Consider the following 21,589-nt stretch of genomic DNA (forward strand, 5'->3'; position numbering starts at 1 on the left):
GGAATGGTACAAGTAAAAAAAGGAGATCTGCTGACAAAAAAATGTTCAAATGTGTGTGAAATCTTATGGGACTTAACTGCTAAGGTCATCAGTCCCTAAGCTTACACACTATTTAACCTAAATTATTCTAAGGACAAACACACACACCCATGCCCGAGGGAGGACTCGAACCTCCGCCGGGACCAGCCGCACAGTCTATGACTGCAGCGCCCTAGACCGCTCGGCTGCTGACAAAGGACCAGAATGCATGGAGGGGTGTAACTGCATGGAAGAGAATAGAGGAAATACTTCAAGGCAGGATGCGTCCCGCTTTTAAAGTGGAATAATAAAAACATATGTATTCTCATTTCTCTGTTAGTATTGAACAATCGCACGTGTTTTGTATAAGACCTACTGTAATTGCCATACAACGATTAAGAAACAAGATACCATATAAAGCAACCTCAAATCAGAAAATAAAGAAAGTACACCTAGATCTGGTATCAAACCGCCGGAATGGAGTATTCTAACTGAAAACTCTACCTTCTGCACTAACTTACCGGCGTATTGACTGAAGACACTTCTCACGCATATAATTACGGTGTTGCCAAATTGCATTTCTTTGACGTGCATTTTGTACCGAATGTATGTATGGGACGATATTTTATTTTATTACAGACGTTTTTGTAATGTTGGTGTTTAAGGAATTGTACTGCGGCGTCCGAGCGTGCAAATTTTGTTTCACCGTTTATATGCTACATACACGGTGACAATGATCGAACTATGTGAAATAAAACCGTCGTAACTTCCGAACCGTTTGCGTTAGGACGGCCAAACTGCATGGTTGGCCGTGGCGCTTGATGGTATTAGTATGCACCTTGTTGGTTTAACGATGAAGTCCACATTCATTTCGATGGGGTGGTCAATAAGCAAAATTGGCACATTTTGTGGATTGAGAATCCGCATTTGGCGATCGAGAAGTCTCTTCACCCTCATCGAGTGACTGTGTGGTGTGCAACGTCCAGTCGCGGAATAATCGGTGCGATATTCCTTGATGGCACAGTGAATACCGAACGATACCTGAAGGTTTTGGAAGATTATTTCATCCCCATTATCCAAAACGACCCTCATTTGGACAAGATGTGGTTCATGCAAGACCCCATCGAAGCAGGAGAGTGTTTGATGTCCTGGAGGAGCACGTTGGGGACCGCATTCTGGCTCTAGGATACCTAGAGGCCATTTGCACGGGTCTCGGATGACCACCATATTCTGCAGATCTGAACACATGCGACTCCTTTCTGTGGGGCTATATTAAAGACAAGGTATACAGCAACGACCCCAAAATCATTGCTGAGCTGAAAACAGCCATTCAAGAGATCATAGACGGCATCGAGGTTCCAATACTTCAGCAGGTCATGCAGAATTTCGCCATTCGTCTGCGCCACATCATCGCCATTGATGGCAGGCATATCCAAGTCTCATAACCTAAATCCAAATATCTCTATTAACGCTTACACGTTGAATAAAGGGTGTTCACGCCGTTGTTTGTAACTAATTAACGTTTTTTTCATACAGTTCAGTAAGTATCACCCTGTATGTGTCGCAATGCTTTATGAAGAACACTATTGAACACACTTAAACACCCATGTAACCAGTATGTAGCGTGTGATTGTGGATTTGCTTTGATTTCTAGAGGCTGCTGCCATGGCTGGTTATAATGGTGACTGTTTCACACGAGATGGCGTATGTCTCAACACAAAGCCTCTCTGGAATGGCAAGAGAGGTGTCCAGTGTGCATGCCCCAGATGGAGTTCATCTTCCCAACACCTATCTTGTCCAGCAGTTTCCATGGATGGTGGATAGAAGTAAGATTCGGCAGGATGCACAACTCCTTCAAGAGGCTCAGTACAATTTCGAGTCAGCTCCTGTGAAACGAGAGGCAGCTCCTCAGTTTAACTGCCACCAGGACTCACAGGCGAGAGTTGTCTGCCACCAGGTAGTTGCAGGTCTCGAACACTCATATGGCCAGCAAGCGCTTCGGCAAAGGCTATTTGTGGACGTGCAAGAAGAAGATGTCCACCAGAAGAATAATCACAAGAGAGTAGTGCGCCAAGATGATACAAACCGCCGGACTGGAGACCAACATGATGGACACCAAGAGGATCCACCCCAGGCAAATGGGGCACAACAACAAGACCAACCCCAGTCAAATGGGGCACAACAAGACCAAGCCCAGTCAAATGGGGCACAACAAGACCAACCCCAGTCAAATGGGGCCCAGCAGCAGGATCTACCCCAGCAACAGCAGGCGGACCTGCCTCTGTGTCCAGAGGATAGCAGCTGCTCCTGTGAGACCGTAAGTGGGGTTGTCAGGGTCGACTGCTCCAGCTCTGGGCTGGACCAGCTGCCAGCCAGGCTGCACCCCAACACCACGCGGCTCTCACTGTCTGGAAACAGCCTGCAGCAGCTTGGCAACGACTCACTGGCAGGTCTCCACAGGTACGCATTTCATCCTTTACTCTGCTTCTCAGCCTATGATGTTTTTGAGCTTGCTTGATAGGTTAAAACTGAGAACCAGACAACAGTTCGAACCTTCACCCTTGAAAATTTATAGCAAACCCAGGATTCGAACGTGGGTCTCCTGCTCACTAGACAGACGCGCTAACCACTACACAACCCTGGCGGAGTTGTTTTACACAACAGCATGTCTCCCTCCTCGACTGAAATTCCGGTTCACCCATCTGCCCACTTGGTATTCCCCTAAACTCTAACAGCATTGTAGAGGCTGTTCAACTGTACTGCAGTACCTGCAGTCTGCAAATAACAACATAGATGTTTGAGGCTTGGTAAGGTCTCTGGAACCATAGTTTCATTTGATTAAAGCACCTAAGCCTCGGTTTCAGGCAGGATCCTCTGTTTCGTTCGGTGGTGAGATCCTATTCCAATACAGTTGTAGAGCCTCTGCATCCTAGTTCGAGATAAGGGCAGCCCTTGCAGGGTTGTGTAGTGGTTAGGGTATCTGTCTAGTTACCAGGGGACCTGGGTTAGAATCTCGGCCTTGGTACAAATTTTCATTCATACCTTCAGTTTGCAAATAAAAGTCGTTAAATTTTTTTGTTGGAATAGTCATTTATGTAACTGTCGAATTATGAACGTTTATTGCATAATGGTGTTGCTTGACAGCTATACAGACAGTTGAGTCAGGGATGTTATATCGTTGCAGGCAGCATGCTTCTTTGGTATTATATAGTTATATGGTTGTTCTTATCAGCTGTATTATGTTGCTTGCATGATTTGAGTTTATGTTGTTCTATGATCATATGTATTTTAATCCTATTGTTTTTATGGAACTGGTTACACCAGACAGCGTTGTGATGAGCGAGGATTGTAACAATTTTCTGATGAGTTTGCGTAAATGCATGCTTTCTAGTGCTTACTTTTAATTTCGTGGTAACATGATCTCTGATGCATTCGCAGATTTTGTTTTTCTACTAATTTGCTGTTTGGATGGATAATTTCAGTAAAATTTCAGATGTAATGTTTATATTTCAAACGGATCTGTTCACTTAGAATTTCTTGAGGGTAATTTTATTTGCGTGAATATATTTCGATTTCTTCAAGAATACTCTTTAGTAGTCCTTTTTGTGCAATATGTAAAACTTCTATGTTGTCTGCTGTATGTTATTCTGTTATCAAGTGATGGAAGAACTCAGCTGTCAATATAGCTGCCACGAAATATTATCATGAAATAAACCTTGATAATTCGACAATTTCATAATTAACTGTTCCACAAAACATTTGATTTCAATATATCCATAGTGGATGAGGAACTGCGATTGTGGTTTACATTGGCAATTTATCTGGTAATAAACATGCAGCCAGTCAATTTTTTACGATTTCTTCGACCATGAACATGTTTTAGAGCCAGTGCAGACTCATCATCAGAGGGAGGTGTTGCAAGGACATTATGTTGTGGACCGAGTGTAGCTAGATGCAGTGCCGATACTGCTGCTGGAAATGACGGAAATTTGATAATCGGTGACGAAACGCTTACGAAACCGAAAGCTTTTATGTTTTAGGTACTTACAGTGCACTGATTTGTGGTATCCATATCAGATCTCTTCCTGTGATGTACATTATTAAGCTGTGTACGCAAATATACTGTGTATACTATGTATATTCGTGCATACTGTGCGTATTTGTTTATATAGCTTAATGATGTACATCACAGGAAGAGATCTGATGTGGATACCACAAGTCAGTGCACTGTAACTACCTAAAACATAAAAGCTTTCCGTTTCGTAAGCGTTTCGTCACCGATTACTAAACATCCGTCATTTCCACCAGCAGCGCCAGCACAGCATCTAGCTACGCTTGGTCCACAACATAACGTTCTTGTAACACCTCCCTCTGATGATGAGTCTGCAGTGGCTCGAAAACACGTTCATGGTCGAAGAAATCGTAAAAAGGCGACCGGCTTCATGTTTATTACCAGATAAATTACCAAAAATTTAATTATAGCTCCAACAGCATCAAATAAACAAATTTATAAAGTAGTGTGACAGCAACTGAGACATCGATGTCATATGGATATCAAGACTACATGATGTACATTGCAAGCATACTTCTGCAATAAGTTAAATTACCTACTGAAAAATTTGAAATATTGTACGGAACTATGTTATTTTGACAGATAATCTGAGGATGACAACACGCCGAAATAGGCCTTCTGTAATCAATAACATAATTCAGCAAAGCAGCGTCTTTTGTCTCACAACATAATACAATAATGGCCCAGAGGAGTGGGGGGTGGAATTTGAACACTGACTACTTTAAATGATGTAGCCGACAGGTGCACATTTGTGTTTCACAGTTCTTTACTTTCACTGTTCAAAAAACCCTCCAATAATACACAGTTATATGGACAGTTAACTATTGGCAAATTTTGATAAGTCTCATTAATAGTTTGCAGGCATACGTCAGCATACTGCTACAATAGTTTACTGTTGAATATCTATGAGCAGTAAAAACCGCACCACACAGTTCATAGTTCCTGCAGAATAATACGGTAGGTATTGATCAGACACTGTCATTGTTTTAACACATGGCCTATTTGTGTTACACTTTTTTCACGGTTAAGTTGATGTATTGTTGTTGATCTAACAAATACGGGTTCCTAGTCTGAAACTCGGCCGTGGACTGACTGTCTCGAGACCAAAAATCGGGCTTTTATATATCATCACAATAATAGGCACTGATATTATACACTGTTTGATGTTTAAGTTACAGAAATTGCAATTGAAACATACTTCATTCAGTTAACTGAATATATAGAAAAATTCCGTCTTTTTAACAGTTTCTTCTACTACAAGGGTTAAGCCGTATTATTTATTTAAATCATGAAATTAAGATATAGTTACGCAAACAATACTTTTGACAAATTTGGTAATTACTTTGGAACTAATTAAGGACTAGCTTTGCTAAATGTTTTCCAATAGAGCGAAATAAATACTTGAAGAATGCCGGTGTTTCGTCTTCCAAATGTTTATATACGTCATCTCCTTCATTGATTTCAAAAAAGCATATGATTCGATTGATAGAGAATCTCTATTATCAGTCCTTGGAGAAATGGGTTTGGATAAGAAAACAACTAATATTATAAAAGCGATACTTGCAAATACATTTTCGAAAGTTAAAGTTATGGGCGAATTATCGGAACCCTTTGAAATAAGAACGGGAGTGCGACAGAGGAATGGGCTATCACCGTTGCTGTTCAATTGTGCGCTTGAGAAAGTAGTCAGAGAATGGAACACAAATATTAAGAGTGGTATAAGACAGGGTTGCAAAAAGAAGAACCTTAAAGTAAATTGCATTACTTTTGCAGACGATATGGCCCTGTTTGCTGAAACAATGGAAGAAGCAAGGGAGCAAATCCTTGAACTAAAGAAACAAGCAGCTAAAATAGGTCTTCACATCTCCTTTGAAAAAACTAAGATATTGACAAACATCAAGCACTCATGTAAATACCGCAAAGTTCAAGAACAGAAGATTAAAATAGTAAAAGAATTCAAATATATCGGAGAACGGATTAGTTGGAATGCTGGGGAAAGCAAAGCAATGGAATCCAGAAAAAATAAACTTCAATTGGCCTTCCATCTAACAAAATATACATACAACAAAAAATCCCTTTCATGGGGGTGCAAAATTACACATTACAAGGCAGTGATTAAGCCAGAAGCACTGTCTGCAGCAGAAACACTAAACATGAATTTCAAAGGCCAAATGGAGAAATTTTAAGAAAAATCATTGGGCCAAAATTTCAAGACAATAAGATTATATACATCAAAAATGAAACTCTCTACAAGAAAATTGAAAAACTTTCAGATACACTGTGGAAAAGGAGAATAAATTTTTATGGTCATCTTCTCAGAATGAATTCCTACAGATTAACTAAACAAATCTTTGACTTTTTCCGTAACTGCAAAACGAAACCCAACAGGTTTAAAGAAACTGAGAAAGACCTAGTAGAATTAAAGATTTCAGAAAATTCACTTATTGATCGAACAGTTAAATTAATTAGTAAAGATGAAAACATAAGGTTCCAAGACAAATCTACTCAAAAGTCCAAACCCTTCATCTCGGAAGAAGAGAGGAAAAGAAGATCAGAAAGAATGAAGAAATACTGGGCCCTAAGAAAAGAACAACGCACAAAGAAATGATAGATCCAGCGTACCCCAAAGAGGGTGAAACGAAAGAAGAAGAATTTAAGTTACGAAACAATTACTGATTTCACCCTCTAAGAAAAGATATTAACTATGAATAGTCTAAATAAACTAGAAAATCAATTACATACATAAAACTAAGCACAAAATTAGATCTGGTGGTATATTCTTTAAGACTGAGGGCCGAACTTTCCCTTTTATTAAAATGCTGATTATACTCACGTATGTCAATGGTAATTAGTCAGACACGAAAAAATGAATTTTAAGGAGGCAGATGGCAAAACAACAGGGGACGTAAAAATATCCCAGCTTACTTCGTCACAGGTTCTCCTATGAAAATAAATGACACTCCAGACCATGACTCCTCATTGTTAGTCCGTATGGCGGCGACAGTCAGGTTGGAATCCCACCGCTCTCCGGGGCGTCTCCAGACACACCTTCGGCCTGGAATCTCATTGACTGAAGTATAATAATTGTTGCATGGGAGCTTAATTAAAATAAAATGCAAATACTTTTAATTTTTTGCTTCAGTAGCTGTCTGTTCGGTTACGAAGTCTCGTAACGGTTGGCCCTGACTAGTATTATTACGCAATCTGACTGCATAGAACAACAACAAAGAATGAAATGGAAATTTTCATTAACACAATTAATTAATTAAGTCCCCAGCAACTATAAAACCTACGAAACCAAAGCACAAGTGTAACTGTTCTGTGTGTGGAAGTATGACTCAACGTACGCATCTGGCACGGTTCTTCTTCAACAACACAAGAAATTTTAAATATCATTTATACTGAATTAATTAAAGAAAATAGAAATACCATAATTACTCAAGAAAACCAGAATTACACTCTAATACAAGAACACAAGCCAGATACTTTGTTGCCTGAACCTGTAACGATGCATTATTCAGGACATTGAAATAATGAGAAAGAAAAGAAAAGCAGTTTGTTACCTTAATTTATATTGATGAAAAGCACTCTAGACATTACAATCTCTCCACACCGACTCGCTACTATCACATCTCAACAAGAACTTTTCAGTATCACATCTCAGCAAGCACTGCCTACTAGCTCATCTCAACAAACACTCCTCACTACGACATCTCAGCACTGACTACCACGAGTTCTCCCAAAGCACTGCCCACACGAGTTCTCAATAATCACTGCCAGTGGAGGCGGCGGAACAATACTCTCTAGCGCGATCTCTGGCGCTGTGGCTCAGTGTAGCCACCTTTCATATGCCCTTCCTCCACAGGCTAGAATTTGACGGTATTTTTGCCAGCATTGGTGGTGAAAATACCACCAAATTCGTCAAAAAAAATACAGACAAAAATAAAAGATAATATTAATGCGTAAATATCATATAACTAGATAAAATTTTGGCTTTGCACTGACCTTTCAATAACCTAATATATAAAATACAGTAAGCAATACAAATTCCTTCATACATGTGACTTTACATAACAGTTTACACAAGTATTATGTGGTTAAACAGTTCAATCAATAGCGTCAGCAATGACGAATATGTGCAGGTAAGAGTCTCATAACTTTTCACAAACAGTAATACACAAAAAATCAGTTTATACAAATATTCACATAAACGCTTTCCATAGCCCAAGAAACAAGTAGTTGACAGTTCCAGCAGTAGCACCCAGCAATGGTCAACAGGTGCAAATACCAACAAGTAACATTATTTCAATAGAAGCAGTCCATCAGTGGCACCCAGCAATGTTGAACAGGTGCAGACACCAACAAGTAACATCTTTTCAGTAGAAACAGTCCATCAGTGGCACCCAGCAATGTTGAGCAGGTGCCGACACCAACAAGTGACATCATTTCGGTAGAAGCAGTCCATCAGTGGCACCCAGCAATGTTGAGCAGGTGCAGACATCAACAAGTAACACCGTTTCAGTATAAGCAGTTCCATCAGTGGCACCAGCAATGGTGAACAGGTGCAGATATCAACAGGTGACATCTTTTCAGTAGAAGCAGTCCATCAGTGGCACCCAGTAATGTTGAATAGGTGCAGACACCAACAAGTAACACCATTTCAGTATAAGCAGTTCCATTAGTGGCACCAGCAATGTTGAACAGGTGCAGACCGCAGTCCATAATATTCACTTTCACTAATCACACTGTTCATCAGCAGAAATTAAACATGTTCTAGTGGCACCAATCATGTAGAAAAAGTGCAAATAACAGTCCATAATATTCCCTATCACACAGTTCATCAGCAGAAATTAAACATGACTAAATGTCACACATCATGTTGAAAAGTGCAGCACCATCACTAATCAGACAGTTCAGGCATGAACAATAGTTTGAATGCACATACAATGCTTTTACACTAAACATACAAATCATAACAAACACACAAATGATATCAGATAATTGTCCTATTAACTATTACAATACACAAATACCAGTAAACCTATAATATTTATGGGTGTCAGTGCAAGCCACAACAAACAAGTAAAATAATATTTAGGAGATAGGTTGGGATCACTTCTCTGGGATTATAAAAGGAAAACACACAAAACACATTAGTGCTACTGTGTAATTGAATAGTGTTAACTGTGTAAATGCAATTCTGTCAAAATTTTATGTTCATCATGTGTATCAAGTAGTAGTGGCAGCAATGTATAACTGTCAATAATAGTTAGTCAGCGTCATAGTCATCATGTCAAGACCAATGTTTGCCAAGCCAGATCAAAATGTACGGTTGCTGAACAACTGTCAGTGAGCCAAGATATGCAAATACTTCCTCTCTTCAAAAAAAGTATATACTGCTTAGTGATTTAACAAAGTGTGTGTGTAGACAATCTTCCTTCTACTTGAGTGTTCTAGTCTGCCATCTTTATCCTCCTTGTTCCATATAGACCAACAAAAAAAATATGCTCCTCACTTACTTCACCTCTTATCCACCAAAACTCCAATAATCATCAGCATCACATAATCTCAATACTTCAATAATACCTCTTCAATACGTCGATCATCAATATCATTTACCTTACCTCTTGTCCACGAAAACTCCAATAATCATCAACTTCACATAATCTCAATACCTCAATCATACCTCTTCAATACGTCGATATATATAAACCTTATCACCAATATCATTTCACTTCCATAACAACTCTTTCCTCTAGTCAGTCTCCTCGAACAAGTACAGATAAAATTCTAGTGCAAACTTCAGTTCATCATCCCATGCAATCCGAAGACACAGTGTCAACACACAACCTCTGTGTAATCCATCTGACCCAAATCTTCTACTCATTATAAATTATAAGATACATTTTGTTTACCTTGTCCATCATTAAATAAAAGAAATGCGTACATGACCTCTAACAGACTTAGTTCGAATAACTCTCAGTAATTAATTACGATTACGGAGTGTGAATGATCATAATATTTCACAGTGTGTACACCACTTCAAGAATCATGGCAGAAGCAAACATGTGGAGTATTTCTTGTGTCAAGTGTCACTTCCTTTTTCAATTACTCACGAAAAATGCAGTGTAATAACTGTCGATGGTCTAAACCTAGTGTTGGTATGTCATGTCGTTATCTTCCTTCCTATTAGCATAAATTTATACAGCTTCCATAAAACCTCCAGCTCATGTGACTTCTATGAAGTTTCTCGTACTAATGTCGTTCGTCGAATTATAGCAGTTCATTTTCTTATCTTAAAAATATAAAGCACTGAGCGTAAGCAAAACATGCAATAGCGAGTAAATATACCAGTAGAGAACAGAATGTCAACAAGTGGATGCAGCACAATCCCTACAACGAGGTTCTGCCAAGCAAACAATCTATAATTAATACCACAGTGTAACCTAAACTCTATGTTCGTACACAGTATATCAGCATTTCTATATTCTAAATTAAAGAGTAGTTATGACAACAAAACAGAAGTGTGTAAATATGCAATCCATACGCACAGCAGCAAACATATATCTTACGTAATAAACAAGTCATTAGCATCATTCAGCATAAGCAAATAAATGTTCGTATGTAATCTTAATAAGTAAACATGAAGGCGCAAGCAGATAAATCACAAAGTATAACTTACATACATAACCACAGTCAGCACAATTAATCAATTGACAATTACAATTTAAATAAATAAGCACAGAAGGCACATAATAAAAAAATATGACATCAGTGAAAAAGCATAGCAGCCAAGCGATGCATAATATACGCAAGTAATAACACTGTTCATTAATAAAACATTGTCAAAATCAGTAAATGTACACAAGCACGTCGCTTCACAAGTAAATTCATAGAACATGAAATTTAGCACAAAGTATGAGTTACGTAATCGGGAGCAGCAAATTACGTCTAAAGTACGTACCTGAATGGAAATATGTTACCTGAAAAATAAACTCAATTAATCGTTACCTTTTTGGTTTTTTACTTCTTTTTTTTTCGAAATTACATTCTTCCTGAAATTTTCTCCATAGCAAGTCCTCTTAACGTCGGACACACACAGAATTTACCTGAAGGTCTTAAATATTTTACACAACCGTATCCTGAAAAATACTGAACGTTAATAACATAATTTATAAAGTCACCATAGCTTTATACAGAATTTATTCGGAGAATTTAGACTGTGTATTTGTTTACGGCTGTCAGTGCATTCGCACTGAGCGCTCGATCAGCTGTAGGCACGTGACGTAGGAAGTGATTGTCAACGACTGCCTTGTGCGGCGCGCAGACTTCACTGTTGCTTTGAGTATCTGCCGCCGCCGGAACACGGCGCGGTATCCTTGTACTCTCCGTGTGTTTACGTAGCTGTTTCTCACAAGTATGTCATTCCACAAAAATTTTAACGTTAGATATGTGATGTATTCCCTTAGAGCGTCGAGATTTAAGAGTTTCTACTTCAACAGTGTTATCATGGATAATTTTGCGAATTCTGTATGGACCGTTATAAAGCAGAAAAAATTTGCGACATAAGCCTTTTCCTTTGTGAGATAAACGGTGGGACTTAATTAATACCTTCTGACCAACTGACAAGATTTTTAAACGACCAGGACGTTTAGCTGATTTCTCTCTTTTTGCAGCCGCAGACGCAATATTTCGTACAGCCAGGTTGACAACTTCAGAATGCCGCAGTTTCCGTGAAGGCGGAAAAGGAACTATTTCAGAAATGCGATTTGACGGTGCTTTGTTTTTTAATATCAATAGAGGCGGTAAAGAAGTTGAGTCATTAGGAAGTTCATTCAGAATGTTTTGAAAAATATGAAGATACTGATCCCAAGTTCTGTGATTCTGATGACAATAAAGTCGGCACAATTTATTGATTTCCTTCATCCATCTCTCTGAAGCATTAGATTGAGGGTGAAAAAGTGAAATGAAAATTGGTTTAATCTTACGACGCAAAGAGTACGAAGCCAAATTTTAGAGCGAAACTGTGATCCATTATCTGATATAACCTTATCAACATGACCCACTTCTTTAAGAAAATGTTTGATGAAAGCATTAGATACTGAACGAGCTGTTGCCTTGCGTAAAGGTGTAAAACACACGTATTTTGATGTCAATTCCACTGCTACGAAAATGTACGCAAAACCATTAGTAGAACGAACCACTGGACCGAACAAATCGACTGCAGCCATGTCCTTTAATTTCGCTGGAATGATAGGAAACAACGGTGCTCTGTGAGAAACAGTTGGCGGCTTAGCCTTTTGACATAATTTGCATTTGGCAAGAACAGATCGAATACGTTTTTCCATATTACTGAAGTAGCAATTTTCTCGTACTTTATGAAAGCATTTTCTGGGACCAAAGTGCGCATAACTGAAATGTGTGTACCAAATCAATTTATTGACCCACTCATCAGGAATACAAACTAACCAAACAGAGTTGTCGACCGATTTCCGTTTAAAAAGAATGTCATTGCGAACTAAATAATGCTGTCTGATCGCTACGCTTTCCTTTCTCCTCCACTTCTCCTTAATGTCCTTCCAGATTGGATCCTTGTTTTGCTCCTTAGCGATGTCCTGGAGCGAAAACGAAATAAAGTTGTCAAACGCAACACCTTGAATGTACATCAAACAATAATGGTTTTCTTTGCAGTCCTCTTCAGCACATTGTTTCAAACCCATAGGTGCACGTGATAAAGCATCAGCAACAATATTTGAAGATCCCTGTATGTAAACAATACTAAAATCAAATTCCTGTAGGTACAACGCCCATCGTGACAATCTGCCATGAGTTAATTTTGTCGACATAAGAAATTCCAAAGCTCGATGATCAGTGTAAACCTTAGTATGTCTACCGAACAAAAATGTGCGAAATTTTGTGAAAGCCCAAACAACAGCCAAAGCTTCAAGTTCCGTAATCGAATAATTCTTTTCGGATTTAGAGAGAACACGACTTCCAAATGCAATAGGCTTCTGTACTACAACGCCGTTTTCTTCTATCTCTTGAAATAAATGTGCACCTAGGCCTTTGTATGATGAGTCCGTCGCCAAACAAAAATCTTTAGATAAATCCGGATGCGAAAGAAGTGGAGCAGCAACTAAAGCATCACGAAGTTGTTCAAATTCTGACTGAGCTTCCTCATCCCAACACCAATTAGAATTCTTTCCAGATAGTTCACATAAACGAGGTGTGGCCAAATTGTCCAATCTAACAAAGCGTCTAAGAAAATTACAGACACCAAGGAAACTACGAACATCACGTTTTGTGGAAGGAACAGCATAATTACGAATAGCGTCTAGTTTCTCTGGATCAGGAAGAATACCTTCTGTAGAAATAATGTGAGCGAGAAATTTCACCTGAGAACGACCAAATTCAGATTTTTCCAAGTTCACTGTCATGCCAACTCGTGCAAAAATCCGTAACAATGAATCCAAAATTTTGTTATGCTCACTCCAAGAATGTTTAGCAATAAGAATATTGTCAACATATGAAGTAATATTGTCACGAAGATAAACAGGTAAAATTTCATTTAAGCTACGAATGAATGCTGCTGAAGATACAGTAAGTCCAAATGGTAATTTCCGAAACTGGTAACAGTTACCAAAGGCTAAAAAGGCAGTATATTTTCTACAATCAGGGTGGAGTTCTATTTGCCAAAAACTTGCGCGCATATCAATCGTGGATAAAACTTTAATTCCATGGAAATGTTGAAGAAGTTCATCTAAATTTTGTGGACGGTCAGTTTCAGGAATAATAATATTATTTATCTGTCTGGAGTCCAGAACCAAACGAATTGACCCATCCTTTTTAAGAACGACATGTAATGGGCTGGTATAAGGGCTGACTGCTGGCTCAATAATGCCCTGATCTAACATGTATTGAAGTTCATTCTTAACCTTGTCTCTGTAAGCCAAAGGAATAGCGTACGTTTTTCCTCGAAATGGTGTGTGTTCTTTTACTTTAAATAAACATTGTAAGCCTTGTATAGTTCCTGTGTGATGACTAAACACTGTAGCATGTGAAGTCAAAATATGGTGCAGCTCTTCTCTTGCAACGTCGTCTGGCACTTCAGCTTTTTTAACCTTTTCATTAATTAATTCTTCGCTACTAATTATATCCTCCATCGCGTCTCTGTATCTATTGTCATTGTCGTGAATAAACACACTGTCGTCATAATGCTCAACGAAAACATCAGAAGTAAGAAACCTTAAACATTTTGTATCTGATTCAGATCTTGCTAAACACTCGAAAAATTTCAAACATTTCGGCATTCCGGCAACAGTCAAATTCACACTTCCTTCTTTAAAGTTCAAAATTGCCTTATGTGTGTTAAGAAACTCCATATCTAATATAATCTGTGTACTGAGTAATGGAACAATAATAAAATTAGCAGACAATTCGTATCCTTGACAAATGAAATTTAGGTTGGTCTGTTGTTTAACTTCCACACCTTTTCCAGAAATCGCTCCTCGAATTGTAGTTTTAGAAATAGGTAACACAGGACAGGCAATAGTTCTTTCACATATACGAAAAACTGATTCACTAATGACGTTCAATGGGCTCCCAGAATCTAAAACTGCAGTGAACTTATTCTTACCCACACATACTTCAATAACAGGATGTAAAAATGCGTCTACATTATTTTCCTTTTCGCCTAGCAAAATGTCTCTCATATCTTCCAGGCGTACGTAGTGTAAAGTCGTAGTGTCATTACTTTCTGAACCGTCTATATTGCTGCCAGAAGCCGAAGCTGCAAGTCATGGTCGATTGTTTGCGTCACGTCTTTGATTATTCCCGTCATTTCGCGGATCAATTTCTACTATTTCCACTTGTCTCTCTGAATTTCTGTCACGCGGAGGATGCCAATTAGGTCCTTCCTGTCTGTTAGATGCAAATTCTTGGTAGTGTCTGTTATTAAAATTTCTGTTTTCCTGTCTGTCTACATAGCTACTTCTTGTATAATTTCGACTGTCACTTCTGAAATTATTGTTGTATCTACTACCCTGGTTATTTCTGTAGTAAGAATTTCTATTACTGTATGAATAATTTCTGTCTTGATGATACCGATTACTGTTTCCGTATGATTGATCATTCCGGTACGAATTACCGTTATTATAATTGTCTGTGTAATTTCTGTTAGAACGTCTGTTATTGTCATAAGGCTGGTATCTATTGTCCTGTCTGTTACGTCTGTCATTCTCAAAATTACCCATATAACGCCCGTTCCGATCACTATCCCTTTTCTCTGAAAATCTATTATAATTACTGTTACTGAAAAAGTTACAAGAAGTCCCGTCGTCGTTGTCATACTCAAGTTCTTGTAACAAAGTCTTAAAAGTCTCAATGTCGTCTTTACATCTTCCAGCTAAAGCAATTTGTCGTATGGATTGTGGCAGCTTAGTTAAACAAATGCGAATTAATTCAGTCGAGCTATAAGGGTTGGACAGGAACTGATTCTTTCGAATCATGTCTTCAAAGTATTCTGCCGGCGTGCGGAACTCAGACTGTTTAAAATTACGCTGCATAATCAGACTATGTTTGACTCTGTCTTGTGTGTTTTCGGACCAATATGCCGATAGAAATGCATGATAAAAATCATTCAGATTATTACAATCTCTAATGAGTGCGCGCATCCGCGTCGCCGGTTCGTTTTCTAAATATCCACACATAAATTCCAGTTTGTGACTTAGTGGCCAATTTGGTGGGAGTGCATACATAAATTGATCTAACCATGCACATGGATGTATGTCATTCTTAGAGTTGCGGAAGATCTTAAATTTCCGAACAGTCAAAAAGTGTTTATAGTCAAAGTTTTCGCCTCGTGGCGACAAAGACCTACCGCGTCTGTCCCAGTCACAATGACGATTATTGTTAAATTCACGCGCCTGGCGCTCTCTTGTTGCATCCCGTAAATGAAATAAATTATTTTCTTCAAACCCCTCCGCTAACTGTGATTCCAAATTTCTTTTGCTGTCTTTTCCTACGATTTCGCCTTCAATTTGTTTGACTTGCTTTCGTAATGCCTCAACTTCCCTTTTAACGCGTTCATTAAATTTTCCCTGATTTTCAACATGCTTATTTATGTTCTGGTACTCTTCGGTTTCTGCAAATGGTATTGGAGCTGTATCATCTGAATCTCTATCCCCATTTAAACTAAGACTTGTCAATTTATCTGAAATCTCCTCAACTCTTTCCGATAAGTAACCTATTTTTTCTTTCTGTTTATTTACGTCTTCCGTAAGTGTCGCGACTCGGGTTTCAGTATCGACACATTTGGTAGTTAACTGTTCATATTGTTGTGTTAGGTTATTTAATCTGTCATTTGGTACGGATTCCTCGATTTTCTCAAATATTTCTTCCTTATCATGTGCACATTGTAAATTTAACTCTGAAAATTTTTGTACTATCACGCGATCTCTTTCTTCCTGTTCTCTATCCTGTTCCCTTTGTCTAATCTCTACCGCAATTAATCTATTATTGTGAGCATTCAAAATCGGTTGTACTTCTTCTCTAATTTCTTTCTTTAATTCATCCTTCATATTTTTGAAACATGTCCCTATTCGTGAGTCTAACCGTGTTTCCATTGTTCCCATCTCAGTTCTAATCGTTCCTATCTCTGTTTTTAATTCAGATCCTAACTGTGATCCAAGTGAGTCTAACCGTGTTTCCATTGTTCCCATCTCAGTTCTAATTGTTCCTATCTCTGTTTTAATTGTTCCTATTTGTGATCCCTGTGAGTCTAACCGTGTTTTTAATTCAGATCCTTGTGAGTCTAACCGAGATCCCAAATTTAATATTGCATTCATCAACTGCTCCCTGTTAACTGTTTCAAAATTCTTTTCGCCCCTAACATTTCCCACAAAACCAGCTTCATTCGTCATAGCTGTAAAGCTATCTGTGTTCGATACTATTCCAGAATCTTCTGTCATTAATCTCGTATTCTGAAAATTTTCTGATTGAGAAAAATTTTGAAATGGTTCCGGACTATTTTCCCGACTTATTAAATTGTTATCAACTTCATTATTCATGATACTGTTTTCCTCTGTTGGCGAGTTCGCCATGTTAACAATTTCGTCATTCTCACTATCCATCATTTTTGCCTTATTCATCGATCGCGTAATCATTTACAAAATATACAAAACTCGTCACTATACGAAAATTACACACAATGACACTATATTTCCAACAATACCATTCACACGAAATGTTTCCCTCAAACACGATTAATCGAACAATTGAAATAATTGCACTAAATTGTCAACCCATAGACAAGACAACAGAAATGAAATTTTGCAAAATATCATTAGAAGAATGTCAATTACCCAATCTACACATGCAATGTAGACTACAATTACTAAACTACAAATTACTACAACAATGCTACTGTCTACTATTTTTACAATCAGAAGAATTCCAAGGGACGATCCGAAGCAGCGGTCGCCACGTGCATGGTGGCTTAATTAAAATAGAATGCAAATAATTTTAATTTTTTGCTTCAGTAGCTGTCTGTCCGATTACGAAGTCTCGTAACGGTTGGCCCTGACTAGTATTATTACGCAATCTGACTGCATAGAACAACAACAAAGAATGAAATGGAAATTTTCATTAACACAATTAATTAATTAAGTCCCCAGCAACTATAAAACCTACGAAACCAAAGCACAAGTGTAACTGTTCTGTGTGTGGAAGTATGACTCAACGTACGCATCTGGCATGGTTCTTCTTCAACAACACAAGAAATTTTAAATATCATTTATACTGAATTAATTAAAGAAAATAGAAATACCATAATTACTCAAGAAAACCAGAATTACACTCTAATACAAGAACACAAGCCAGATACTTTGTTGCCTGAACCTGTAATGACGCATTATTCAGGACATTGAAATAATGAGAAAGAAAAGAAAAGTAGTTTGTTACCTTAATTTATATTGATGAAAAGCACTCTAGACATTACAATCTCTCCACACCGACTCGCTACCATCACATCTCAACAAGAACTTTTCAGTATCACATCTCAGCAAGCACTGCCTACTAGCTCATCTCAACAAACACTCCTCACTACGACATCTCAGCACTGACTACCACGAGTTCTCCCAAAGCACTGCCCACACGAGTTCTCAATAATCACTGCCAGTGGAGGCGGCGGAACAATACTCTCTAGCGCGATCTCTGGCGCTGTGGCTCAGTGTAGCCACCTTTCATTGTCTTCAGTGATGAGTCCCGCTTCGAACTGAGCCCCTATGTCCAGCAAAGACGTGTAGAGACACTACAGACAGTGGTAGAATAGTAACCTAAATGCCGCTCGTGCACAATTTTAGTTTTTACAAGCTGTGCCATGTGGTAAAAAAAATTTCAAAAGAATTTTGTTTTCACTGACAGTTCGCCTTCCTAGAACATAGTGTAATGGAAAGTCAGTCGCTGATATGGATCTCTGTGTCCCTCAAGAAGCGATGCAGCTGCATTTTTGTTCTGGAATTCTTTTCTGTCTTTGTAAAAGCGATGGGCTGATATTCCGGCACCACTGCATGAGAGGTGAACACCGCCCTGTCTAAAGTGTTGTAAGAGGGCACTACACTGGCTAATCTTAAAAAAAAAAATCAGAGGAAAAGAAGTCATGGTGCCAGTTTCCGAGACATTGAGACAGGGAGACAAGCTTACTGGATTGAGTGGAAAAACTGAAGAGAGATAGTGTAACACCCAATTGTATAAGAATTGTTTACATGGGTGTCAGATGGTTGGTTAACATTGTAAAACTTTCGCCAGGTGGTGAGTTAGTTATTTTGTTAACAATAGTATCACTGGCCAGCATTTTGCACAGCCTTTTCATAGGCAAGAAGATACTGCGCGATCATTGTAGACAGGAGAGAGTTGTCTTCTGTCCGTGAAGCACTTCAGCTAGTTATTCCGAATAAAACACTTCGTCTGGATACTTGAGAATGAAACTTGGTCCTCAGAGGTTGAGAATAACTCTTCGCCCGCAGATGGAGGGAAGAGACTTTGCCACAGTCGACACGTGATGTGTTGCAGAGAGTAGCAGACCACGGAAATTGCAGCTTTTCACTCTATGAGGAATTGCAGCTTAGACGAGTGGGGTATAAGAGTTACCGATCGTTTGTATGCACGTTTTTGGGGTCAAATTTGTTCCGAAAATCTTATATTTGTATTGAGTGATAGAGGGCTCAATTATGACTCGACCTGTGATGTTGTTTTTGCATATAATGGCCGGCTGGTGTGGCCGAGCGGTTCTAAGCGCTTCAGTTTGGAACCGCGCGACCGCTACAGTCGCAGGTTCGAATCCTGCCTCGGGCATGGATGTGTGTGATGTCCTTAGGTTAGTTAGGTTTAAGAAGTTCTAAGTTCTAGGGGACTGATGACATCAGATGTTAAGTTCCATAGAGCTCAGAGCCATTTGAACCATTTTGCATGTAATGGTTTTCCATTCTTCTGGCGCGATAAGGCAATCACTGTGTGCCCACCGCGAATTTGTCTGTGCATAATACACTGAAGCGCCAGAGGAACGGGTATAGGCATGCGTATTCAAATTCAGAGATATGTTAACAGGCAGAATGAGGCGCAGTGGTCGGCAACGCCTATATAAGACTACAAGTGACGGCGCAGTTTTTCGATCGGTTACTGCTGCTACAATGGCGGGTTATCAAGATTTAAGCGAGTCTGAAAGTGGTGTTGTAGTCGGCGCAAGAGCGATGGGACGCAGCATCTCCGAGGTAGCGATGAAGCGGCGATTTTCCCATACGGCAATTACATGAGTGTAGCGTAAATATCAGGAATGCGGTGAAACATCAAATCTTCGACATCGCTGCGGCCGGAAAAAGATCCTGCAAGAACGGGACCTACGACGACTGCAAAGAATCGTTCAACATGACTGAACAATTCTTCCACAAATTGCTGCAGATTTGAATTATGGGCCATCAGCAAGGTCAGCGTGCGAACGATTCAACAAAACATCGTCGATATGGGCTGTCGGAGCCAAATGCACACTCGTGTACCCTTGATAACCGCACAAGATTTGCGCCTCGCTTGGGCCCGTAAACGACGACGTGGACCTTTGACGACAGGAACCATGTTACCTGGTCGGACGAGTCTCGTTTCAAATTGTAGCGAGCGGATAGGCGTGTAAAGGTACGGAGACAACCTCATGAATCCATGCATCCTGCATATCACCAGGGGACTGTTCAGGCTGGTGTGGCTCTGTAATGGCGTGGGGCGCGTGTAGTTGGAGTGATATGGGATCCCTGATACATCTGGGTACGACTCTGACAGATACACCCACATAAGCATCCTGTCTCATCACCTGCATCCATTCATGTCCACCTTGTACATTCCGCTGGATTTGGGCAATTCCAACAGGACAATGCGACACCTTATACGTCCAGAATTGCTACAGTGTGGCTCCAGGAACACTCTTCCGAGTTTAAACACTTTCGCTGGCCACCAGACTCCCCAGGCATGAACATTATTGAGCATATCTCGGCTGCCTTGCAACGTGCTGTTCATAAGAGATCTCCACCTCCTCGTACTCTTACGGATTTATGGACAGCCCCGCACGATTCATTGTGTCAGTTCTCTCCAGCACTAGTTCAGATATTAGTCGACTTCATGCGTGCTCGTGGGGGCGCCTACACAGTATTTGGCAGGTGTACCAGTTTCTTTGGCTCTTCGCTGTACATTTTTAAGGTTCTAGTCTGTCCCATTCACCTAACCTGTCCGGTCTATGCCTGGTCATTACGTGTTAGATTAGAACTACGACGAGCGTGCAATAAATAACGCAACATTTTTTTTTTCTCGGGGACGGCCGTAGTGGCCAAGCGGTTCTAGGCGCATCAGTCCGGAACCGCGCAACTGCTACGGTCGCAGGTTCGAATCCTGCCTCGGGCATGGATGTGTGTGATGTCCTTAGGTTAGTTAGGTTTAAGTAGTTCTAAGTTCTAGGGGACTGATGACCTCAGATGTTAAGTCCCATAGTGCTCAGAACCATTTGAATCATTTTTTTTCTCGGCCAATTTCGGTTGGAGAAATGCGAAACTTGCTGTGGAACACCATGCCATATTTCCGCTTCAGTCGATATAGTTTCATGATGTTCTGATAGGTAGTGGCACTATATGTAGCTTTCAAAATGGCGCCTGTAACAGAGGCGCGTTCTAAGCAGAGTATCGCATTGAGTTCCTTTTGGTGGAAAACCAGAGCATCGCAGATATTCACAGGCGCTTGCAGAATGTCGGCGGAGACCCAGCAGTGACAAAAAGTATGGTGAGTCATTGGGCGAGGAGTCTGTCATCATCGTAACAACGTCGCGCAAATCCGTCCGTTCTCTTGCGTGCCGGCCGATCACAAGCTCCTGTTCCTCCTGCAACGTTGGAACGTGCGGACACTCTCATTCCAGGTGCTCCACGGATCACAATCAAACGCCTCACTGCACATCTGTAGGTCTCTCTGACA

The 21,589-nt window shown here is 39.7% G+C and overlaps 1 protein-coding gene across 1 annotated transcript in view; it reads left to right on the plus strand.

Moving 5' to 3' along the window:
• LOC126253357 (uncharacterized) overlaps positions 1–21,589 on the plus strand; it is a 136,891-nt gene that overhangs the window by 24,025 nt on the left and 91,277 nt on the right. The window contains exon 2 of the mRNA XM_049954630.1: positions 1,673–2,478. Coding sequence (XP_049810587.1) covers positions 1,673–2,478 — 806 coding nt within the window. The remainder of the gene's footprint in view (positions 1–1,672; positions 2,479–21,589) is intronic.

Source organism: Schistocerca nitens, chromosome 4, assembly GCF_023898315.1.
Source record: "Schistocerca nitens isolate TAMUIC-IGC-003100 chromosome 4, iqSchNite1.1, whole genome shotgun sequence".
NCBI lineage: Eukaryota > Metazoa > Arthropoda > Insecta > Orthoptera > Acrididae > Schistocerca > Schistocerca nitens.